The 26,014-nt window shown below is 36.4% G+C and overlaps 1 protein-coding gene across 4 annotated transcripts in view; it reads left to right on the top strand.

Annotated features, from left to right (window-relative positions):
- Positions 1 to 26,014, top strand: part of ADGRL4 (adhesion G protein-coupled receptor L4) — a 76,007-nt gene that overhangs the window by 42,354 nt on the left and 7,639 nt on the right. For 3 of the 4 annotated variants that reach the window (XM_052666094.1, XM_052666093.1, XM_052666095.1), the window contains 10 exons: positions 2,721 to 2,876; positions 3,420 to 3,490; positions 5,721 to 5,894; positions 5,975 to 6,158; positions 8,235 to 8,351; positions 9,444 to 9,637; positions 10,890 to 11,060; positions 12,595 to 12,798; positions 13,845 to 14,065; positions 14,165 to 14,231. In XM_052666094.1, coding sequence (XP_052522054.1) covers positions 2,721 to 2,876; positions 3,420 to 3,490; positions 5,721 to 5,894; positions 5,975 to 6,158; positions 8,235 to 8,351; positions 9,444 to 9,637; positions 10,890 to 11,060; positions 12,595 to 12,798; positions 13,845 to 14,065; positions 14,165 to 14,231 — 1,559 coding nt within the window. The remainder of the gene's footprint in view (positions 1 to 2,720; positions 2,877 to 3,419; positions 3,491 to 5,720; positions 5,895 to 5,974; positions 6,159 to 8,234; positions 8,352 to 9,443; positions 9,638 to 10,889; positions 11,061 to 12,594; positions 12,799 to 13,844; positions 14,066 to 14,164; positions 14,232 to 26,014) is intronic. The other variant, XM_052666096.1, reaches the window with a different exon arrangement.

The following is a 26,014-nucleotide window of genomic DNA, read 5'->3' as shown; positions in this document are numbered from 1 at the left end:
TCAACAGGGTGTCTCTATCAGACTTTAAATAGCCATCCTGTTGCCAGAGATGTGTTTTCGTGCTTGAGTTTCTGCTGTTATTTTGGATAATCCTGCTTTCTCATTAAAATCTCCATTACACTTAATACGTGACATAATTACAAAAAGATGAGTAATTTGTATGAATGCCCAATAATGACAAATAAATGATTTATCAAACTAGATTCATGGAAAGTAAATTATCATAATCATTTTGAAATACTTGGAACGTTAAATCACATGGCAACCGGATAGCTAGCAATGGCAATCTGGACAGTATTCAAATATTTATATATTTAGAAGTCATTCTAAGTTTTAGCAAAGGTTGCTGTCATTTGCTGGTGTTTTGGAATTGTGTTATTTACTGAATTTCCCATTAAGACATGCATGTCCTTCTTCTTGTAGCTGACAAGGCCAGAGAAATCTCAGGATAAGGCTGATGTGTTTTCTTGTTACACAAACTGTTATTGTTGTGTTTTTCACCCTTGGCACTTCAATTCACTCAAAGTTTGTCTGCCTCACACTGAGTCATGGAGCAGGGAACTGAGTGGCACTTGGTTCAAAAAGGGATTTATTATTTCCTGGTGTTAGAAGTTATTTCAATGCCAGGAGTAGGAATTTTAGCCTCTATCTTTAATGACAGCATTTAATTATGCGGAAGCCTATGTGTAACACTGTATCCTACTTTTTCTCCGCTTTTCATTAATGTAAAACATAGCTGGCCCCATGACTACAAGCACTGAGGCCACAGGATATGTGGATAATACAAAACTTAGCTCATTAAAGAGAAACATTTGTAGCTGGGGGCATTAGCAACCCAAAACTCTAATGCAGATAATAGTAATTTAACCTCATTGTGTAAGTTTCATGCTTTTTCCCACTCACCCAAACATAGCCTTCTTCATAGCTCTCCCCAGAGGGCAGAGGTGGTTGTGCTGGGAAGGCTGTGGGATCCTTCTCCTGTGCAGCACAGGCATTTGAGTGGCAGGGAGCATCTGAACCACTGCTTCAAAATGCAGCCTTAGAGGTGCAAAGCAGGGCCAGTGCTCAGTGAGCAAAACAGGGATGTGAAAGCAAGCTGTGGGACCTCAGGAAATCTTGAATGCTAGGGAGAGCTTTATGATTACAAGCAGAAAACAGACCTGGGGAATTGCATAAAACAACAAAAAGCGTGTGTATGTAGGAAATCTTGAGGTACTCCATTAAAAGTTCAAACACGGTTTACAGTTACCTCATATTAGAAAAAAATAAAATAAAATCATTCTTCTGATTATAGAGACTCTTTTGCCATTAGTAAAGAACGTCTAAAAAGCAGATTGCCAGGCATCTTTCAGACATCTTTTTGCAGCCCCTGGATACATTCACAGGCATGTACTGTGTTTTTCTATTCTTACTCAATTTCTGATTCTCCAGCAACTTTGTATCACAGACATTATTGCTCATTTTTGTTTTATTCCATTTTGAAAACCATCAGCAATTTTATATCAAAAGAAGAGCACAAAAATTGTTCGTGTATACTTGTAGTGCATTTCCAGCCTCCCGTGTCTGCTTTCTGTTTGCTTGCTCTTAAAAGCTGTCTAACTGCACAAAAGCCTCCTATCGATTCCGGTAGCTATATCCTCCAATAATCAGCTCATCTGTTCTTTTTTTTCACCAGTTTCTTACCCAAATTCATCATCATCCTCATTCTTAACTCAGTTTGTCTTCCTCTCCAGTTCATCTATCCCCCTTTCCAGGTTTACCTTCTCAGCCTCTTCTCACTATGCTCCTTTAAATCTGTTCACATGTCACTTCTTCATTTTTCAACACTCTTTGTCAAATATACCTGTCCCAAAAGTGCTCACATTTTTCTCCTTTCTAACACAGTATTTCACAGTCCATTACTTCATTCTTGAGAATTATTTGGTGCTGTTCCTTCTTTACGTTTTCCAGTGAGTCCATTGAGTTTATTTGATCTCTACTGTCAGCCAGCCAACTAATGCAAAATAATCCCTATAGCAGTCAGCAGCAGCACACAGACCTCCTAAATTGATCAATTCATGGATTCTCTTACCAGAACTCATCAGGTTTGCTCATGGACACTGCCCCACCTGTTTATTGAATGTGTCTACCAAGCAGCAAATTATTTAGGAGGGCAAAAGTCATGTTAGGCACATGCATTCTACTTTTGGATTAAAAAAAAAAAAAAAAAAAGACCTAGCACTTTAAAGGCACAGAGCTTAAATCTTAGATTAACGAGATAGATACAGTGATTTTTTGGTAGCATTTTTTTAAAGCCATAACTTAAAACAAAAGACGGATGTTTTCTTTCTCTTTTCTAACTGACTACTAAGGCTGAGAAAATCTGTTTAGTCTAATCTCTGGAAAATGGATTTCAGATAATTTGCATCATGCCGAGTGTTTTGTTATGATAGAATTAACATTTAAGCTCATGGTTTTAAAATATGAACAATGCAGTATTATATAGTAAAACATGTGTGGTATGAAAATATGATCAATTATGATTTATCCTTCTAATCCCTAAATATTATAATTGGCAGGTGTTTTGTCACTTAGTTTCCCTTTTTAGTTTTCACTTTTTTTTCTTCCGTGAAATTTTATTATGAAACTGCTTGCAGTATGCAGGGCTATTATCAACAAAGCAGCAAGGTGTTAGTCTGTAAATACTTAATAAAAAATTCAATTTCTCACAATATTTGCAGATGTAGATGAATGCAGCAATGAAGGAACTGTTGCCTGTGGAGATCATGCAAAATGTGAAAACGTGGATGGAGGGTTTAACTGCTCTTGTAAGGAAGGTTATCAACCATCCACAGGAAAATTGCAGTTTAAGCCAAATGATGGCACTTCCTGCCAAGGTACATGATATTATAAAGGTTTATGTGTTATTATAGAGCTACATCTTCTGAGAAACCCACCAGTGCCTCTTTATCTTCAGTTAGATTAATCAGCAAGACATAAAATAGAGGCAAGGCATTCGCATCTACATTTCCTGAGAATAGAATCCTTTATAAATGTATTTTCACTGAACAATGTTGAAACCCAGTTGAAATAATGGATGTCTCCTTACAGTCATCAAATCTGTATTTCTCTGTATAAATTCAAGCTGTTTTTTAGCTTCTCCTGTGGATGGAAGTCCCAAGGAAAAGGGCCAAACTCTCTTCCAAAGCAAAGCCAAACCTCAAGGACCAGCCCATTGCTGCTTTAGTGTTGTATGAGCAGCAGCTGTGGCCAAGGCCAAGCCTTGGAGGTTGGAGTTTGAGGCTAGGGTGCATGTGCATGGGTTTAGAATGCCAGTGGTTTGGGGAACTACTGAGATAAGAGCTGTTACAATATATATTGGATATCAACTGAACTGCAATACATAATTAGATTTTTTTGTTTTTTTTTTTAATTTACAGAAAATCCAGAGGCCAAGTGTGAGTTATACAAAGACTGTGTAACAGAACACGTTAATAAAACTTTAGCAGAAGTAAGTAGCATTGGTTTATAGATTAATTTGCAAATCCTTTAATTGTTTCTGTCTGAAACTGTTACGTCAAGTAGAATTTTCTTAAGGAGCTTTCAACAAATGCTTGCAGTATAGAATTGAACTTAAACGTGTTTACTGAAGTCTTTTAAATAATTTCAAATTATTTGAACTGAGTTATATGTTTATATCATGGTAATAACTTGCTGGGAATCTATGTGTTCTGTTTCCAGCAAAGTCAGGATGCATGAAAAATTGAGAAGTGTGGTAATCACTCAACTCTTCCTGCAATTTCTGACAATACATATTGCTTTATGTGCTGATGTGCAATTATTTGCTTGCTCAGAATGGAAGGCAGCAAGATAGCTCACAAAAGTAATGCCAACAAGTGACAAAATGGAAAATGGAATCACAGAATCACAGAATTGTAGGGATTGGAACGGACCTCTAGAGATCAAGTCCAATCCCCCTGCAAAGCAGGCCCCCTACAGCAGGCTATACAGGTGGGTCTCTCCAGAGAAGGAGAATCCAAAGCCTCCTTGGTCAGCCTGTTCCAGAGTTCCATCACCATTACTCTGAAGAAGTTCCTTCACATACTGATGCAGAACTTCCTATGCTCCAGTTTATGGCCGTTTCCTCCCTTTGACTCCCACACTTAAGATGTTTATGAACATTAATAAGATCACCTCTGAGTCTTCTTTTCTCAAGGCTGAACAATAGACCCAGGTCGCTCAAATTTTCCTAGTAGGAGAGGTGCTCCAGGCCCCTTATCAGCCTTGTGACCCTCTGCTGGACTCTCTCTGGGAGATCCCTGTCTTCTTCGTCCCAGGGAGCACAGAACTGGATACAGTGCTCCAGGTGAGGCCTGATCAAGGCAGAGTAGAAGGGGAGGAGGATTACTTACCTTGATTTGCTGGCCACACTCCTTTTAATGCACCCCAGGATCCCATTGACCTTCTTGGCCACCAGGACACACTGCTAGCTCATTGCAGAACTTCATCCACAAAAGAGTTATAACATCCTGGTATGCTTATATATTTGCTTCTCAAAACTTAATATGTAAAGTGACATAGACTTCATGGAGTCAGACTTGGGACTCTATAATTTTTTCAGCAGAAACCAAGGTTTCCTGATGCAAATAAAAGTGAATAAATAATGAATTAATTAGTCAACAACTATAATAATGTCTGATTTAAAAGGATAAATGAAACATAAGCATGAATAAATTAAAACCAATGATATACATTTGTATTTTATATTAAGCAATTTGACCAAGTTACCAGAATTAAATTAAAAGCTTTTACTTGACTATTTTCTTAAAATGCTTTTTGTTTTAATCTGTGGCATGGTATGTTATATTAATATGTTTCTAGTGTTTACTTGCAAAGACATGGTGAATGCTAACACCAGGATGTATCTGTAAGATTTTTATAAAATATGTAGTTATACTAAAGTAAAAATAAAATAGTATCTCTGTTTTATATAAGTAGCCATACCTGATTTTAGCCTATTTTTTAACCTGCGTTCTACTTCTGTTCAGAGGCAAAGACAAAACAAATTCCAAAAAATCTATTCAACAGCAGAGAATACAGATCTTACTTTTCTTGATAGTATCTATTAGATTTCAGTATTGTAGTGTATGAATTCTTTTCTTATTCAACCATGACACTGCAATCTTAATGTACATCTCACTCTCTTAACATATTACTTTTTAAAGTAACTGCATTATGTATGTTTTTGTAGCTCATAAATTCAGTTCCCCTAAACTGCATATTTTATAAGCTGCATTTGGAAAAAAAGCATTGCAAAATGCTCAGAAACTGCCCATTTGCTCCCACTTCTTCAGATAAATTTTAACAGAAAAGATTCTTCTTAGTTACCGTATCAGTTGACATTGAATTATTTGTGCACGCTTACTAGTCCACGTTAGAGTATTATGCTAAATAAAACTGAGCTGCAGTTGTAATTAAATAAATAAATAAGGGTGTAGTGATAGGTGATTTTTTATTTTTTTTTTACCATACTTTCTTGTTAATGTTATAGCAGTCACAACTTTTTTTTCTTAGTTTTTCATTGCTTTATATGTTAAACTCTTGATTTAAATAGTGCCTCTTTTTATGCCCTTCTGTTCTTGTTAATTCACAGAAATCAGTTATTAGCATCAGGTTTATGTTCTCTCACAGAAATATGACTTTATTTCTCTCATTAATATGTAACTTCCTGTGTTTTTCAGATTAGACGTTTAAAAACACCCCTGGAGATGCTGCAAGAAATTAATAGGAATACTCTGGGACCACTTTTGCCTGTAGATGTGATTTCATATGTTGAAGCATTATCTTATTCATCAGTCAATACCATGCAGTACTCTGTTCCTGACAGCGAGGCACTCCGTAACACAACCATTAACGTGAGCAGACAGAGCCTTAAAGCTGTGCTTTTCTCTTTACAAGTAGTATATGAGTCTTTAAAATATCCTTTTATTTACAGATTTTGGTTAACACTGTGAACAATTTTTTACAAAAAGATAAAATCGCCATCTGGGAAGAGCTTCCTGTTGATAACCAAAGACAGAGCCTCACTAAGTTGCTGCATACTGCAGAACAAGCAACACTTCTCATGTTGCAAAACTTCAAAAGGACAACACAACTAGATGCTAATGCAAGTGACGTAGGTAAGAATATAGAAAATTAATCTAAGGTATACTTTAGATGTGAATTACACTGAGGAGCCTTTCAGCACAATTATAGAGATTAGAAATGATGTTATATGCAACATGGGCGTTAATTTGTATGAATTTTATAACTAACACCCAACTTTTGGTCTAAGTATCACAATTTTGAAAGATAGAATCTTTGAGCCCAGAAAAAAATTGAGAGGCTGTAGGAAGCTATCCTTTCACATTATGTTTTAATCTCTCATTATAGTCACATGTTTTGTAGTGAATCTGGATTTATCTTATAAGCACAAAAATATTCTGTATATCTTATATTCATAGAAACAGTAGCAAAAGTTGAATTTGCTTTTTAAAACTTTGTGGCTCTTTTTGGTTCTGTGAAAGTAATGTAAATAAAATTGGAATAAAGGTTGGAAGTTAGATCTTGTGTGGCCTTAGTTTCAGAAAATTTCTATTTTAAGAGAAATTTCAGAGTAGTAGTTCCAGCTACTATTTTGCTCTCCAACCTTCTCCCTGCCTATTGACATCTTCACACCAGCTCTTACCCATTTTTCTGTGATTATGGGAGCTTTACTTTTATTACAGAATAAGAAGCAGGCTAAGACCTTCTCAAGATCTGTAATCAAGTGTTGTTGATTCCTTTGGCAATGGTCACTCATGTATTTTTGGTTTTTGGAATGTATCCAAACTGGATCTGACCAGATTTCTGTTCACTCACCTCTCTGAAACTAAATTAGCAAAAGTGATTTTTAAAAAAGAAAAAGAAAGAAAGAAAGGAAACAGAAGGACATTTGTACTCTGAAATAAGCTCTGTAGAAAAAGATTTATAGATAAATTTTAATTCAGAACACCTCTGGGTGTCCAGCAGATCCGTAATGCTGCTGGGAGCTGCTTGTAAAGCCCTTCTTCATCCACCACCGGTCTGCAGGCACAAGCTCTCTTGTGACCACAGAGCTAAGTCCTTGAAGATGGAGAGGAGAGAGGAATCAGTTGACACCAGTCCACCAAAGTGACAAAAAGAAACTAATTAGAAGAATGGAAAGGAATATCTACATTAAAATATGTTGATCATTTTCTGGTTTGCTTTAGTTCCAAAATAGGTAGTTCTGTGAGGCCTTTTCCACACTGGCTGCAAACACTATAATTGTTTGCTATTGTTTCTCAGCATGAATATGTTTTCTATGAGGCACATACACATCCCACACATGTATTTTGGGACCTATAACATTATCTCTTTCTCTCCAACACTTTTTATAGTGAAAGTTCCTGAACTGTATGCTTTTCAAAACTCCAGCAACAACAAAAAAATATTTCTTATGTCCTGACAAACATTTTCTGACAGCTGGTCTATTGAATATAAGCGTTGCTATAAGCAATGCAGATGGTCTAACTTAGTGATACTCCTCCATCAGTCAAGTTTTAGATTTGTTTGTTTTTGTTTCGTTCTATTTTCTATAAAAGGCCTGATTGACTTTTTTTTATTTCCATCTTGGGTGACTGGAACTCAGCACTATAATGAACTGAGTAAAGAGCTCGGTGTCCTCTAATGCAGTTTCCATTCTGAGGGGTGATGCTTGTTTGTTTTCTTCTTGACAAAACATCATTATTTTATGCAGTGTGCATTTGGTAGTATGGATAGATAACTATAAAATATATACATTTCAAAAATTGGCTTTTATAAAAACTTACTATTCAGTAGAGAATTTTATGTTTTGCTCTTTATAATTGTGATTTGTGGTTCCTTTCAGAAATGCATTTTTAATAAAGCAATAGCTCTTCCTAAAGTAACCTACATTATTCTTTCCAGTGCCTAATTTAATGCAAGGTAAATAAAAGACCATATTTCTCATGGAAAAGTAAAAAGTGTGAAAGCAAAATGTATGCATGGAAGTAACAAAATCCAGAAGTCTAAGCAAACATGCTGTATTTTTTTTTGAAATATTTGGCGCTATGATATATTCTTGAAATTTACAGTAATTATACTATTCAATAGCACATTTATTAATCCAGCCATAAATTATCTTAGATCATAATGGATAATGTGATTTTTGCAGTATTTTTCTTCTTTTGCAGCACTCAAGGTTTTTGCTTTTGACTCTCACCACATGAAACACATTCACCCACATGTGTACACAGAAGGAGACTACGTAAAGATCTCTCCAAAGAAGAAGGAGGAGCATCAGTCCAATGGTAGGAGACAATGATTAAAGAGCAGGGGTGTTAATAAACTCCTTGAATACACTGTACCACTAGTAAACAACCAGGTGTGCAGTATCCTAAGACTTAGCTGCAATCTTGTTAACTACAGAGTCAAAGCATTTTTATCTCCATCTCACCTACCCTGTTCTTGTCTCAACATTGCTTTTTCTACCATTATTTCCACAATGACTATCTCACAGAGCGGACCAGTAAGTTTTAACATGATTGTTGATACCAGAGACCTGAATTTTATCCCTTTCTAAGCTGTAGATCTGCTCTCTAACTTTGGATCAGCCCCCAGATCTGTGTCACTCCAAAAGTTAGTGCCTCTTTTCTATTTAGAGAGCAGCTCATTAATGCAAGAGTGCATGTTCCCCAGGACAAAAAACCAGCAAGGTCCTGAATTTGACTTTGGACCTCAGAGTGCTATAGAAATGTCTTAAAACTAGCAATAGTCCAGTACTAAATTAAATGAATGTGGTTGAAAAGCTCCAGAATTAATGCACCTAAACCAATAAACACACCAAAAAATGCTTTTAAGTCTTAACCTTCCAGCTAATCCACTACCTGTCAGCATGCAAAAGTGTGGTTTACTGTGGTACAGGGAAGAAAAGCATGACTTTTCTGATCAGCACTACATCCCAAAATACTTTTGATTTCTTTTTCCCACTGCACCTTCCTCCCTTGTCTCCACTGTAATGGAAGTCAAAGCAAGCTGCATGCTTCAGAGAGGACCAGGTCTGAGATGTTTTCGTTTATGAGACCTGATAACACATGTGAAACCAATTGCAGAACAGCAGCATGCATATATTAGTTTAGAAAAAATAGGTATGCGTGCATCTAATTAGAATTTCCGAAGTGAACACATTTTTAATTCTAATGGCAGTTACATTGTTTTAAATAAAGCTATATTTCATTGTCTCTAAAACATTTTTATAAGTATTCCACAAATATTCCATCTGTTTTGCATATTTTATGCAATAACAGTAATTATGTCTATTGTTTATTGTTTCCTTAATGTCTTCAATTTTGTTCTTCTATAAAAAACCTCAAACTACTAAATATGGTCTGTTTGATTGATAGGCACTGTTGCAGTTGTCTTTCTGCGGTATAGCAATATTGGTTCTTTGCTTTCATCGCCTAAAAACCGCTCTTCGAAAGATAGTTCTGAGCAGAGACAGACAGTAAGCTCATCAGTTATAGCTGTTGCAATTAGCTCAAATCCACCTACACTGTATGAGCTCGAGAAAATAACGTTTACATTAAAGTACACCAAGGTAAGATTTTTTTATTTTTTTTTTTTATGTTTTTAACTTCAAAACAGAACAGTAGCTAATTATTGTGTGTGATGTAACCGTTTCTGCTGTGTATGATATATTCAGGCATAATTCTGTTGTTTGCTACTGTGAGTTTACTTGTATCGGAGAAATAAATAATGATCTCAAATGTAGCATCTTCAGTGCTGAATATGATACTGCTAGAAAGTTCTACTAAAGACTAAAGTAAGGGCAGCAATGCCATCTTTGTTTTGCTGCAGTTTGAATAAAATGCAATTGTCTGAAGCAATGTTACTGGTTCCTGATCGTTCTATATTTAGGTTTTTATTCTGTCTTGAAAGTTTATCATATATATCGCAGATATATATATATACTGCAAAAAAGAAGAAACTAAAGCAAAAATTTAACAGTTGCCTAAAAGGTAATAGAAGAACCTATAGCACAGCACCTTTGCTATTTCTGAAATCTGAATATATCATTCTGTAGTTGGGATCTTTACTTTTACATAGATTTTGCTGGCTTCACTTGTATGTAAAGAATCATCTTACACATTGCAAGGAAACGAGAAAATGACTCTGTGCAGGGAGGTGGTACAAGGGTGAGGTGTTAACCTTGATTATGTAGGTTTTTAATTTGTTACTTGCCTTGTAATATCTGAGATAGAGATCAACTTTCTGTAAATTCGCATATATTTATGAAGTATCTAGTACAGTGGAGAGCTGATCTTTGACTAGTGTTTGTATGCACTATCAGTAACAGGTAATATTAATGGTCTTATTCATTGCTGTCATCACACCTGATATACCAAGTGTGATATGACCCTGACTTTCTCCCAAACTGCTTTGTAAAATGCATAGAATAAGCTTCAGGTTTAGAGCTGCTTATTTGAAATGGGCTACAAGCAATGTGACTGTAACCTTGGGGTTTAGTCCATGTTCAGCAGGTGCAGTATAATAGTATAACAGTGTTTCCAGTAGGTAAAAATTGTAACACGTTGGTAAGTGCCAAATGGGTTCAGTAATCTGATTAGCCTGCATGTTTGGTGAAGTGCTAACTGTGTGAATAAAGCACTTCCATTCCAAGCCACATTTTAATTGCTTGGAATAGGCCTTACCAATGTGCTTTTTGTTTCTCAGCCTTCCAATGGAAACATGGAATTTTTAATGAATTGCAGTGGGTAATGCAAGAGAGGTCTCTTGATGGGAAATATCCTGCCTTTTGCCATCAGTAAAACATCTTGTTTCTGTTCCAGACTGCAGATAAAGATATTAAATGTGCGTTTTGGAACTACTCAGCTGACACAATGAATGGCAACTGGGCTACAGAAGGCTGTGAGCTGACACATTCCAATTCCACTCATATCTCATGCAAATGTAATCATCTGACTCATTTTGCTGTTTTGATGTCCTCAGGTGGCTCTGTTGTAAGTGCCCTTTTAATTTATTGTTTTACTCAATACTTTCTTTCATCTTCATTTGTTATATTTTTATTGCAGTGCAATTTATGTACTTTTTTGCCTTTAGGTTGTTACTTTTTTATTCAACGAACACACAATTTATTGTGCACTGGGCGAACAAAATTCTTCCCCTATGTGTTTGAATTTCTGTGTGTCCTTTCTGCAGTATTGCAGAGCAGTGATGCAGCAAAGGATCTTGTTCCCAATACACAGTCTGTTGTGCTTATTTTTGGTGCATTGCTTTTAATTTTAAATCACACTTTAAAACTGCCATGGGATTTAGCTGGCCTTCATTAGTGGTCAGTAACCATATGGCCCACAATTTCTCTTGAGCAAAGCTTTGTCACCCATTTGTCTAACTTTGGCATCTAAAAATCTCCTTTAAATGCTCTCCTGAGAGTTTGCAACAGCATTATCAGAAAAGCATCGTCAACAGTAAAAGGAAGAAAGTTAATGACTATCAAACATAGACACTCACAACTACAACAAAATTGTGAGAATGACCACTCAATTTCTGTCCTTCTTACATTAAGAAACCCCATAGATTTCCAGAGTCCACATGGGGATCTGCAGGAGCTTGTGTCCTGTCTCAGAAAGCAGCTTTATACGGTATCAGAACTGACAGCAAGCAGAATATTAGCATGAATATACTGTATTGAGATAGTACTCTCACACTGTGAATTTCATGCTGATAGAGGCTGTTTCCTGCTTGCTAAATAGCATCCTAAGCCTTCAGTTCACATTTAAGACCTTTGCCGGTACTTATATGGTTATTTGGAAAAGGAAGAATGGGAGGAGGATAATCTTTGGTCCTTTATTTAGCGAAAAAAAAAAAAATTCAATACATTTTCTGGTTAGCTGAATGCTATCCTTATGCTGATGCGCAGTCAGGTATTTCAGAGATTCTTTGTGTGAATACCAAGCAGCAAATATAACCATGTTCCTATACAAAAATATTCACAACCAATATTAAAATACCCTGTGTTTCTTTAGAGAACATTCCTGTTAGGTATCTGGAATAGCATTTGTTTGAAATGATTGCTATTTCGGAGTCTTGTTTTGATCATGTTGTAAATTCAGTAAGACGCTTATTCAATTTTGCTTATCTAAGTCACTGCTGTGATAAGTCCTTTTATATTAGAAAGTGTTCATGTCATATTAATATATGTTCTACTGCCAGTGTGTTTGTCATTCACTAAAATGATATGATTTTTAAATCATATTACGAGATACTGATGTTAATAAAGTTTTGTTAAGAAATACCAGAAAATATACAGTTCATTACTAATTTCCTTTAGAGTTATATCTGCCTCCCCCCACAAAAAAAGAAACCATAATGCTTTTAAGATTATGCAAAGTTCGCATTTGCACTGTTACTCTGCTAACATTTTTTGATTAATATTTTTTTCAAAATAAGAAAAAAACTGTATTATAGAATGCGTTTTTTCTTGAGAACCTACAAAGCTATTCTTTTTAATATTATATTATAATTTTCCCCCAGGGTGTTACAAATTATAACATTCTTACAAGAATCACTCAGCTAGGAATAATTATTTCGTTGATTTGCCTCTCCATGTGCATTTTTACATTCTGGTTCTTCAGTGAAATTCAAAGCACTAGAACGACAATTCACAAAAACCTCTGCTGCAGTCTTTTCCTGGCGGAACTTATTTTCCTGATTGGAATTAATATGAACAATAATAAGGTGAGTAGTTTTGACTTGTGTCTTGAGTTTGTGTTGTAAAGCAAATATACAGTACGAGATACCATCTTCACTTACTTCCAGTATTTTGTACTATATTTACCAGTATATAGTAGCCTAGTGATACTGACTTCTTGGTCAATTAACAGGAACTATAAGACGATCGCCTGGACTTGCTGTTATCTGTAGAAATAGAGCTGTCATCTGAGCTGATGCAAGTTGAATTTAGCCCATGAGTTTCATTTAAACTTTCTCACTTTAACTGAATGTGGTCTAAGTGTGGTTGACATTTTCACATCTGTTTGAATGGTGTTTAAAGCAACGTTGTTGGCTCTCTGTGATGACAATTTTTCCTAAAAGCCAGGTCAGAGCTGCAGTCCCAAGGTAGAATTTGAGACATTGCACCATTGGTTGGAGGGCCTTTGCTATCTAAATGTGAAGTTTTGACTAATCTATGTCAGTTTTTGTACAAGTAGGACTGTTGGTTCTTGCATCTCAGAATACTTCTAGGAAATTAAATCATGCATAAATTATCAAGAAAAGCTATATCATAAATTGCTGAATAGGATTTAAAATTACCTGAAAAAAACATGAACTGCAATCCCTAAGGCTGCGCTACAATATTGATTGAGGAATATCATCTTAGGAACATTTCATTGTAAAAAGTTCCTTTAGAAATAATTGCTCATAAAGCTTATTTGCATTGCTATCAAAATCATAAAAATAGGCTTCGTCTAAATCAGCAAACTATGTATGTAACCGTGATTCTCAGGTGTAGCAATGGGATCAACCTTGTCAATTTGTTAAAGCAGTTTTTCTGGAAAAACATGCATTGATTTTAAGTTGAATGTCATCTTTTTATTTTAGCAGTTATAGAAAACACTAATGAACAAGTGTGCTTGTAGGTACAGGCCAAGATCTTGTCAATCAGCCTTACATATGTGCTGCTTTGCTGTTTGAATATTACTAGGTTGCTGTGCATGTGCTGCAATATTAAGAGACATATTAATAGAGTTCTGACTCTTGCTTTTCTCTGGTTGAATTTCTAGCTCGTCTGTTCAATTACTGCTGGATTACTCCATTATTTCCTTCTAGCTGCATTTGCATGGATGTGCATTGAAGGCATTCACCTCTACCTTATAGTTGTGGGAGTCATCTATAACAAGGGTTTCTTGCACAAGAATTTCTATGTCTTTGGCTATGTAAGTCCAGCTGTGGTAGTTGGCATCTCTGCTGCACTGGGATACAAGTACTACGGCACCACAGAAGTGTAAGTTGCTGTTTTTGTGTTCAAATCTACATACATGAGAATGCAATAGTCACAAAAGCCTCACACAATTCAAGATGTTTTGTGCTGTTTACTTTTCAGATGTTGGCTCAGCACAAAGAATAACTTTATATGGAGTTTTATAGGACCAGCATGCCTAATAATTCTTGTAAGTATAATTTTCATTTTTATTGTAGTACATAAAACTGATAATAAAAGGTGTTTAATAATCACCCACCCATTGCCAGCATAGCTGTGAGTGCTAATTATAGGGCAGAATTGGCTAATTTAGATCCTTTTATAGTGTCTCTAAATTATTTATATGCTGTACATCTAAATAGCCTGAAAAATGAATGTTGGACAGAAAAAAAAAAGCTCACTGTAAGATCAGAGCTTCTTTTTTTCTCACTCACTTTCTTCCTTTCAACCCAATGGCTTGAGAAAAGCATTTCTAGTTTGTAAGAAGTAGTATCTTTGTATGTCATTGGCATCTCAGCATGGCTCAGCAGGAGGTGTACACATACACCATCTTGGCAGACAGATAATCTGGTTTTTCAAATGTTGTGTGACTTAATCTCTTATCAGTGATCGGTCATCTTTGTAAGATTAGACTGTCATCTTTATGGTTTTATCACTCGCGTGTACCCTGTCATCATCAAAGCTATTTTAAACTAAATTGCGACGTCAGAGAAAAGAACCCGCTATTTCACATGGGCAGACAAGTCAAGTATTGATAGCCCTATTTCAGCTGTGAAGAGGGCCTTTTTAATTCTTATTGGAAGTGGTTTCAAACCTGCAAATTTGTCAGGTATTATATGTTCCATTCTGAATCAAAACATTTTGGGTGCCTCAAGAGCATTTCTAAGTGCTATAAAGTTTAACAAACCATTCCAACTGTAATGGGGCATTATTGTGTATGACTGTGTAGACAGTGATTGGGCAATAGCTGGAGCTAACAGAAAGAGAAGGTGCAGTGGTAAGGCCTTGTGACATCTATGGTCATGTCAGTAATATCCCTTCCTTGCTATTTAAGCTGATGGTGATAAATGTGAGGATATATAAAAGGAAGTGGCAGGGCCTAACACACACAAGATTATAGTAAAAAGAATTTTATTTCAATGCATTAGCCATTTCAAGGCTGAATAAAGTGTTAAATATAACTCTGGCCCAGTTCCATCTCAAGTTCCTGTTGTAGACTGGGCAGGCTGGGAAAAACATGTCAGAGACAACCCCAGGTAACACTCCCCACCACACCCAATGAGCATGGAGAGGCATGGTGCCACAGCTCCCTCTGTTCCATGACCCTGACTTCAGATGATATTGACGGGTTAATGCAGTAAAAGAAAATCATGGGGTGAAAGATCACTTTACTGGAAAATGCTACAGTTCTTAGGTTTGAGTTGGCAACTTCCTTTGTCCTCTTTGGACCTTATCTTTCTTCCAGGAAGGCAGCTTGCAGAGCTGAGATTTTTTCTTGCTACTTTCCTTCCTATACTCTCACCTGCCTTCAGGTGAAGATTTATGGGCAGTGACATATAACTGTGCTGCCAGTATAGGAAAGGTATGTTATCAAAATATACAAAACAGAACAAATGTATGCATCTACAACTTTGCTTTCATCTCCAGCTGACCTGTGCCTGACGCAAGACTTTAGGCACACAGACAGAGACAGCAGATCAGTAGTGCTTTTAATACGAGCTGGCCGCAGAGGCGCATCCTGAAAGCTGGGTTTTTGCCTTTGCTTGAACTTTCCACATCTTGCAGCAGGCAACATCCATGAAATAAAAGACAAATGGGAGGTGATAAAGTTGACCCTCTCCATGAAGAATATGGGAAACCTTGTGCAAAAAGGCATTAACTTAAGGAGATGAAGTGGGGGTAAAATGTGTGTTTCATAGGTCACTTGCTTACTGCATTAAATCTGTTTCCATTGCCCATTCTCTCCTGAGTGCACTGCATGGGCACTGTGACAAAGTCTAAACACTTCCCAAGGTAGCAGCAATCAGGAAATTCTTGTAATTAAAGATGCCTATCTCTTTTCAAGATATCCACTTTCCCCTTAGCTAATTAAAGCAAAAAAAATAATAATAAAAAAAAGTTAATATAATTCTTGGTTCTGGAATAACCAGATAGATCACCATAACCCTTATATAGAAAGTTACAAACTCTAGCAGCTTCAAGCACTCCTTTAATTCTGAGATTCATCTACTAATGAAATGATTCTGTGAATTTTCCAAGGTAACTTAGAGAGTTTCCATACAAAAACTCTGGAGAGTTGCTCATCGCAAATCTGATTCTTGCACAAAAAAATAAATCTTATTGTCAGCACAAAAGCCCACACACCCAAATGGTGCATTCTGTTTCTGTGAATTCTGTGAACCTCAGGAAATTTGTGGTTTGAATTATACTGTAATATACCTTTGAGACAGCATGTAAATGATGAAGAATAGAACTAATTCTGAACCAGTGGGTTTTCTGTCTCTAGGCACATTTTTTCAAATGCATCCTTGGGCTTTAAATCTGCAGTAATAATACAGAAGCATAAGGAGCTCAAGTGTTTATCAGAAGTATAAACTAAGTTCTCCTCTTATTGCCTAAGCAGTAGCACTATTTCTGAAGGTGTTTGCTTATTAATATTATGATTCTATTAGAATTCTTAAGTGTAAAGCAATTGCCTTATTGATCCCACCTAAAAATTATTATTATTATTATTATTAGATTGGTGACTGTACATGAAAAGGAGTGGGTCAGAAGCTGTTTAGATGGAGTTAGCAAAGAAAGGGCATTTAAAACCTTTGTAAATCAAGCTGCAAGCTAAAGATAATTTCCACAACATATTTCTTTCTCTAATACTTGTAATCTTTAGAACCACAACCATTTTAGCTAAAACTATGCAGTAGATTAGATCAAAGCATACAAGTGTGGAGAAATTATTTATAACAAGTATTTAAACTTTTTAATAGAAAAGTGAATTTATCACAAGCTTTAAGGGACAAACACTCCCACAAACTACAATCCATGCCTGATTGAGGAACTTATATTACAAATATAAGTTCCAGAGATAAAAGGTAGGAAAATGAAAAAAAGAAAATCCCTAGAACATTTTCTTTTCTTTTGTAATACATTCTTACAATAATAATCTCCCTGTAATAGAAGTGTATAGAATGGAAATGACCATTTTTCTGCAGGGTAATGCAGCTGCCATTTTAATGACTGTGTAATGTTAGCCAAGAACAGACTCCTTGCTGTTGTATGGGGCCATCTACAGGGTTTTTCCCACCTCTAACATGACAGAATACTCTGTCTTGAGTGGAAGCAGGCCCATGTAAGGTCTTTCTTCCACATCACTGACACCTGTGAGAACTTCATCTTTCAAACACCACAAAAATTGTTTATATTCCTCCACTTATACCTACTGTGAGGAACAGCAACAGAGTAGATGTCCAGCTGGTCATAGAAGTTAGGCTGCTTGATATTGCTATGAAAAGACCATTAATGCTGTACTTACCAAAAGTCTACAAGCCATTAAAAGCAAAATTTGGAGGTGAATCACAGCAACTATGAGTGTAGCTGCAGAGGATCCTTTTAATATGCCCCTCTACAACAACCTCCCATTAAATCTGTTTAGTTGAACCTTGTGCAGCACGTTTAAGGGGACACATGCGTATATGATTTGCAACTTTGCAGTATGGCCAGAGATGTTCAGGCTTGACTATTCCACCCATTGTTACTGCCACAATAAATTGGCATACTTCTGTGAGGTACCAGGACTCAGAAGTGTGATGTAACATTAACAGGTGTAATTTGCCATTTAACAGTATATATCTATCAGTATTACTGTTGAGACTACTTCTGTAATGACAAAATACAGACTTGCTTTTCAAGATTGGAAAATTTCCAATATTACACACCATCCAAATAAGCTTGCCTGTGGCTTCTGTCCAAACATCCTAGCACACTGTGCAGTGAAGGGGTAACTCGCATATGCTTCTCATTGTTTTACTATGCTAATGTATGTTTTCAGGGGCCTTGAAGGTGTCTGGCTCAGCTTCAAGCTCCCATTTCTTGAAACAATTGGTAACTGTAGTGTTTGCAACTACAGAAATGACGTATAAATGGACTCTGCAATTTGCAGAGCATTCTTGTTGACTTGGAGCATACAAACCAAGAGCAGTTCTTGGGAGAAGTGTCTTCAGAAAAGCCAGATTCTTTTTATTAAGCATTTCTGTATACAATAAATGCAATGAATAATCAACTTTCAAGCAAAAATATTCTAAGAATTGCAGTGATTAATTAATCATACCATTTTGAACTTCTCATGTATAAATGAATGGGTAAATGAATAAAATATACAGATTGCAGTTACAAAATACAAAAATAGTGACATGTGAGTGATGAAAGCAGGCTGACAGTAGAGTAATGCTTTTCATTCAGGAACTGGCTGCATATTCATTAGGGCTAGTCAGTTACTTAAAAAATACATTCACCAGATAATTTATTTGATGAATTTTACTATTATTTGTCAAATAATTTATTCAACAAAAAAGGTAAAATTAATGGAATAGTGCATTCATCAAGTCTTATTGGGCAGTTCTAATGCTTATTCAGTTTGTACAGTTAGGTTGATTCAGGATTCGTGATACTGCTGTGATCAGTGCAGAAAAATTTCGTGGCAAATCCATTACTCTGTCTTTTTCTCAAATACAAACTTCATGTACTTAATACTCTAATCTAGTTCATTCAAACTGAACATCTTTCAAGTAGAGAAGTAAATATTCAAAGGGAAAAGTTGTGCATTTTTCCAGACTTCAATATTGAGCATGATCTGACAGTCCATTGTTCCCATTTAAACAAAAAATATAAAAAGAAAGACTCCCCCCCCCCAAAGCCAATCACTCCACACTAATGTAATTAGGTACACTGTCTCCTTGGGCTTCTTCACATTATTATTCCCATTCTCAATGAAGAAGGTTGTATTCATTAATCTTGATATATTTTCATATTCTGCAGATTTTTATTGAAAAAGTTGTTTGACCTCTGGCCTTCATCATAACAAATCATACCCAGCATCTCCACATTTTACTGAATATTTATGCTTTCAAAAATTCTATGTAGATTTTATTTTGTTTTCCTACGGGTTGAGACAAATACCTCATTATGTTTGTTAGCTAGATGAGGAAAGTATGCTCTGTACTGTTTAGTGTACACTTTTCAGAAAATAGCCATTTAAAACATTTTTTATACCTACTCTTGTTCCTCAGTCTGCCTTTTTAGTGGAAATAAATTTCCTACTGGGACTAGCAATGGCTTTATTATTCTTTATGAAAAAATAATAGTCCCTTTTCATTAGTCCCTCTGTGGCTTCAGTTAATGTGTCTCCATTGCATTTCTTATGCCACTGTGGATACAGTGGAAATAATTAATTACACAGTGGCATTAGAGACTGAGTCTGCAACTTTTCTTGAAACAGATTATTTCAAACTGCAGCATTGTTCAGCAACCAGCAATACCTGCTGTGCTAAATAATCACCAAGTCTGAAAGTACTGGCCCTGTTCTGTGGACAGGTGAACCTTAATCTTCAAGCCATAGCTTCTATATTGCCATACCAATAGATACATTTTCTCAGCAAGGCCAGGATCTTCTAGGGAAAGAGGTTCTTTTCTTCTTTTTGTCTGTCCTACAAAGCTATCGTCAAAGTCCATGTTCTGAAGCCCCTTGAAATACCCAAAGAAAGGGGGCCATGGACATTTAGTCTACAAAATTAACATTATTTTATTCTTATGTCATTACACAGAAACAAAACCAACCTGCTATTCTAATGTATCCATGTATCCAGCTTCTGTGCTTTCAGTGATTACGCTGTCTTGATATAAGCACAATTACCATCAACATATATACTTACCCTAAACTGTTATTGATTGGACTCAAAAGGTTTGCTTTTGAAAGTTAACACAGGCTGATGGTGCCTTCTGTACTTTCTTAATAATTACATACTGACTATACATACTTTGCATATTTTGTCACTCAAAGTGCATTTTCTTTCACTCTCCTACTGCCCTTTGATTCATCACTTGCACCCATATAGAAAAAAAAATTCATATCACAGTAGCAATTGCATATGACTATTCTCCTTGGATGAGATGTGGTCATTGAGCTTTTTGTGACTACATCCACACGCAACAGAATCATATTTCCACCTAAAGGCAAAAGGCCAAATCCTTTATAGGGTCTGCTGGGATGCAGAATGTACCAGATGGCTTTCTGCCCACTACTTTTACTTCCAAAATGGCAAATGTGTTCAGACTGAACGTCTTGGCCATAATATTGATGCTGCTTCCATCCTGGTAGTTTTTCCATTCACTGAAGTTATTAGTGCTAAAACATAATATACAATTATTTCACAACCTATTTACCAGTGGAAAAATATTTCTATGGTGCATAGGGCTCCATGTACAGCGTAAGACAGGTTTACATTTATGCGGGAAAACCACAAAAGAGGTCTAAGTAAGTCTGAATCTTTGATGTACCTGGAGTGAATGCATCAAACAGCCTGACTTATGTCATTAACAGCTTCCAAGAAAAAATCCATCTTTTCGGAGCTTCTTGGAAAAGGAGAAAGTGTACCTAATAATTAATTTTACTGGGAGCAAGATAGAAACTTGTCCTTCTAGTTGGGCTAGTGTTTATGGCTAAGGTCAGCCACGGTTCTGTATTGGCTCATCCCTCCTGCCCTGGGCTGCAGAACAGAGGCTAAATAAAAATATTTAGGCCAGTATACATTTAGCTTGTCAATCCAATAAGAAATAATGCTGAACCCAGAAGAATGTGAGGAGCTGTTTAATCTGATAAAAAATATAAGCCTCCCTTCTATTTGTTATTTATTTATTTAGAGCTTCCTATAACTGTTCTAAAAGCATAAAGAAAACTACTTAGTTATTAAATCGAGTCTAAATCTACAACTGGAGATATGCAAAAGAACAACTCTCAAATATTCATGTAGTCATATATAAAGAGCAAGTCTATGTGAAAATTATGTATTTCCTGAGACAAGGTCTGAAATAAACTAATTTAGCTGTGTTTTCACTTTTAAACTAGTGAAAGTATTAAAATCTTAGAATCATAAAATTCTAATCCCTCATTGTTGAAAATATTTCCCCAAAATACAGCCTAGAGTGGTTTTTTTAATGTTTTTGTTATATTTTCTATTTCTAAATAAGACTGCTGTTGTATACCTAAAGCGTTCACGGAGGTATATTAACGGGAGACATGATAATGAGATAAATCAGTCAGGAGACAAATCCAGACTGTTTGACTGCCAGCTTGTGTCCAATTTTATGCAATTAATATGGCATACATTTTCATTTTGAAGCTTAAACTGTTGTATCATTAATAGCTTAATTTTGTTCTCCTCTGTCTGAAATAACGATGACCCATTGAATGTTGTCATTTTACCCAGACATTAGCCAGCCAGACAGACAGAAATGTATTGCTCTCTCTGGCAGAATTCAGACCATCACAAGCTCATTAATTCAAACACTCATAATGAGGGTCATTGTAAAGACTGATACAGATACAGCTGCTCTGAACTTCAGACATTTTTTGAAAGAGCCAAATTCAATATGATATATGTAAAAAATTCAAGTATATGCCTAAGAGAGCAGCAGGAGAAATTTTCTCATTCTTTTTTTGTGAGATCTGACATCAGCATATAGATGGTTTCATCAATTATTGAGACAGGGACTAAGAAAGGAAAAGGGAATGATTTGGGGGCTTCATTTTTGAAGTTTGAATGTAAAGTGCTCAGACTGAATCAGAGCTAGTATGTCTGAATCTTTAGAATTAGCCTCTTCTTTCTTGTACTAGCTCTTCTTTGTATCGCTAGAAAACTTTAAAGAGCAGGTGTTTAAAGTGTTTTAATAACTTTTGAAAGGCTGGGGTGTATCTTTTACACAAGAATATTGTACACGAAATAACCAATTCCTTCTTCATTCTATAAATATCTATGTATTGGAAAGACTCTCAAAACCTTAGTCTTGTATTAAACAATTACTCTCCCGTTAAAATAGTAATTGTCTTTAGATAGTCCTGGATGCAGAACTGTGGGATGAGGGAGATCCAGGTCTTCCTGCTCCAGTGAATGTTTAATTATATATATGGCATGGAACAGCGCCAGCAGGGCTAATGGAGTGATAGTGGTGAATAGCTGGTATGCAGGTTGGAGGAACTAAGGGTCATATTATAGTCTGAATAGTAAGTACAACAGAAAATTGTGCCCATGTCTTCTACGTCCTAGATAAATGCTCTATCCACAGGGATTTTTCGTTGTCCAGAAATGAATGTCCTTTCTGGTTTTAATCAGACGAACAATGCTGGTCAGTAAGTTTACTGTTGAAAGTATAATCTAAATTAGTAAATATCTTAGTGCTGATGAACTGAATTTTTTTTTTCAACAAAAAACTGTTGGAGAAAACATTCTTGAATGCTTATTGTCCCAGTCTTTTATTTTGCAAGTTGTTCAGTTATGAACTGAGCTACTGCCATTAAAGCACCACTCCCCTCTGAGCATTCAAGAGCTCTTTTGTCTTGCTTAAAAAAAGGAGGGAGGAAGGAAAGGAAAAAAGATTTCTCAGTTGCAAAACTTGACAGCTGTCAGCTACCTTGATGGGGCAAACTGATGATATATCACTTCACTCAGTATCTTACCATTTAATTGTAATTAATTATGAAAGAAACTACAACTCTTCAACATGAGTGCAAATATTTTTATTTGCAGGCAGATGTTTTGCATGCTTTATTAAATTTTGTATATTTCATACCATTCAGTGCTCAGCTAAAAATAGCTATCAATCTGTACTTACAAAGAGAGTGTTTCATGCAGTGTGAAGCACTAACATCATATTTATTTGAGGATAGAACATTATGTTACTTTTCCAGTATGTAAAATATGTACTTTTAGCAGAGGAATTAAGGACCTATTTTAAATATAGCAGTTGCTAAGCAATGTGCTAATAACAGAGCTCCAACAGCTTGGAATATTTGGCATTTTAGGACTATTGTCCTAAATTCATTTTTATATTATTATTTAGTTTGGAAAATACAGTAATCAACAGGGAAGTTTGTAATTTGCTTAAGCAATAGACAAAATTGTTTCTCAGTGCTCTTCTGGATTCTTATCTTAATAATATTTACTAGATACTTTTTTTATGTTTGATATGTATACAACACTATTATTTCCTTCTGCAAACTGTGTATGGGTAAAACATTACTTTGGTCGTCCCAGAACTGCTAAGAGTGAAAGTCGAAGCAACAGCATCTTGCTCTGCCCATGCCCACTGTTGAGCGGTTTTCCTTCGCTATAGAAGCATCGGCAGAGGGAAGAAGGCATCAGCAAAGAGATTTACAGAGCTATCCTAGTTCTGGACAGAGGTAGACTAACACCATACAGAGTGGTGCCTATGAATCTCTTAAGATGCCCCTTTCTATAAAATGTAGAGGAAAGGTCTTGACAACACTGGAAGCAGCAGGAGTTTTGCCATCTAACAGTTCTACCATTGGTATAATGAGGCCAGAAGTCACTCCAAAGTCCTAAATTTTCTTGACTCTTCACACAGATAACTTTCTAAGAACAGATTCTCTGAGTATTTACCATCCTCCCTTTAAACATAGTTGTGCGTGTACAACAAAACATACCTTGTGCAGCTCTGTGGCTCCCTGGGAATCTTCCTGGGTAAAATAGATACGCAAATGTAGTTGCCCATATCTACAAAATCCTTCATGAGACCCTAAGACTTTCCTCTATTCAATATCTATTACACATAAACATATTTTAAGTTTACTACCATTTGCTTATAAATATACCACAACATTTCTAGAATTTAAGCTAAAAGCACTTTTAATACAAATATCTTTAAGGAGAGTTGATTCCCTGAAGATTCTTAGAATGGAAGCTGCTTCTGCATAAGCACTTGTATTTGATTAACCACTTAGCAAAAAGGAATAGATTAATTATTAAAATGAGTCCTGTAGTGCACCTGAGCACTCAGTGAGTGCTGACTCCCACCAACATTGCAGGGGGGAGGGCTGAGGATGCTCAGAATCCCGCAGGATGGGGCTGCAATAAGAAAGCTAGAGACTTGTGGTACAATAACTCTGCTGTTTACCCAACAGTGTAGAATCGTAGAATTTAAACAGCAGTTTGAGGTGGTTTGTTAAAAAATGAAATAGTTCAGTACTGGGCTTGAAATCGCTGCAGTTCCCTTTTCGCCTATTAGCCTTGCCCAGCGGCCCATCTCAGGACATGCAGCAGTTTCTCTGACTGCTCAGCCATGTAATAACACTGAAACAAAGGCACAAGGACTTGCCCTGTCACGCTGTAAAATCGTTATTCACTTGATAAAACTGCAGTAGTGCCACTGTACTTCACGCCTTGGGCTTGCCCAGTGCTGCCGAGTGGCCGTACTCATTACCCAGTAACTTCCCTCCTGGAGCAGACGTGCAGCAGCCACAGTCCCCAGGCTGGCCCTGGCCAGGCCTGCACATCGCCTGCCCCAGCTCAGTGTCACAGCTGCCTGCACACGGTGCTCTGTTCTGCTTTGCTGCTTCTGTGCTTTGCTGTTCTGTTTCCATTCACCTTGCCTGTCACCTCCAGGCAGCTTTAATTATAACATCTTATAAAGCTTAGCCAACAAGAGCTGAAAAGTGTGCTTTAATTACAAAAATCTAAAACATGACTGCAACCAATACTCAATGTTTAGCAGTAAGTATCTTCTGGAAGTTTTTTTTAGATGTTTCAGTGTCTCTTATCTCCAGTTTATTCCAGCCAGAGTATTAGACATCTACAGCTCTTTGTGCCTATCTATGAGGTCTGCTCCAAAAGTAATGCCTCCTATTTTATTATGTTGGTTCACAATGTCAGAGGTGGATGTTGGTGGCCAGGCAGTACAGGTTGAAGCTTCCCACCAATATTCCATTACATTTTGTTGCCATGTGACAGATGGCAGCAGAGGGGCAGTCTGACAAAATGGTGTCTGAAAAGGGCATGCTTTTGAAGAAAAGATGTGTCATGGAATTTCTCTTTGCAGAAGAAATGGCATGCACTGACATTCACCAATGCTTGCTAAACATTTATGGAGACCAAACAGTGGATGAGAGCACAGTCAGGTGGTGGGTGGTGCATTCTAGCAATGGTAACAGTGATATGAAAGAAAAGCCGTGTTCCAGATAGCCACAGATTTTTACAAGCACAGTATGCAGGTTCTTGTTCACTGCTGGTAGAAATGCACAGCTAATGGTGGTGACTATGCTGAATTAGTGTTTTGTATCTGAGAACTTGCTCTGTCAGTGTTCTTATGCTGTTTGTATCTATTGTAGTTTCCATGGAAAAAAATAGAATGCCCTACCTTCAGAGTGACTTTTGTATATTTTAGAAGCCTTTTGTAGCCTACTACCTGCATTTATTCATTTGAATCTCACTTATTGATACAAAGGAAAAATGTCTTAAGTGGTCATATCTTATGCCAGGCAATTTAGGTGTTTCACTTCTCATCACATCTGTTGAAACACATATGGCTCTTTGAGGATATTAGGTATATGAAGGCTATTTCCCCTTTAGTCCTCTGTCCAGCCACTGAATATGAACTTTTTACTCAGCATTTCCCAGAAATAGCTGTGATTACCACTACGCCTATGGTAACAAATATGCAGGGTCTTAGGCAGAAGCATAATGTGTTGTTAGAGTACCAGTTTTCTGCACATTTGAATATTATTAGCATTATTAACATTATCTATGTTTCTCTTGGGTTTATGTATGCTTGTCTGTTATTGATTTCCCTCAAGTGTTGCTGGATTTTCTTCATTGTAGGACAGTTACAACTACCTTACTGTTACATATTTGAGGTCCTCCAAAGGACAAAATGCTGTGCCAGAGTGCTTTAAGTTAGGCTGAAAGAAAG

The sequence above is a fragment of the Tympanuchus pallidicinctus genome, unplaced genomic scaffold (assembly GCF_026119805.1).
Source record: "Tympanuchus pallidicinctus isolate F22 unplaced genomic scaffold, pur_lepc_1.0 scaffold7, whole genome shotgun sequence".
Lineage (NCBI taxonomy): Eukaryota > Metazoa > Chordata > Aves > Galliformes > Phasianidae > Tympanuchus > Tympanuchus pallidicinctus.
Note: the sequence above shows the minus strand (reverse complement) of the source record. Positions and strands in the feature narration are given on the sequence as shown.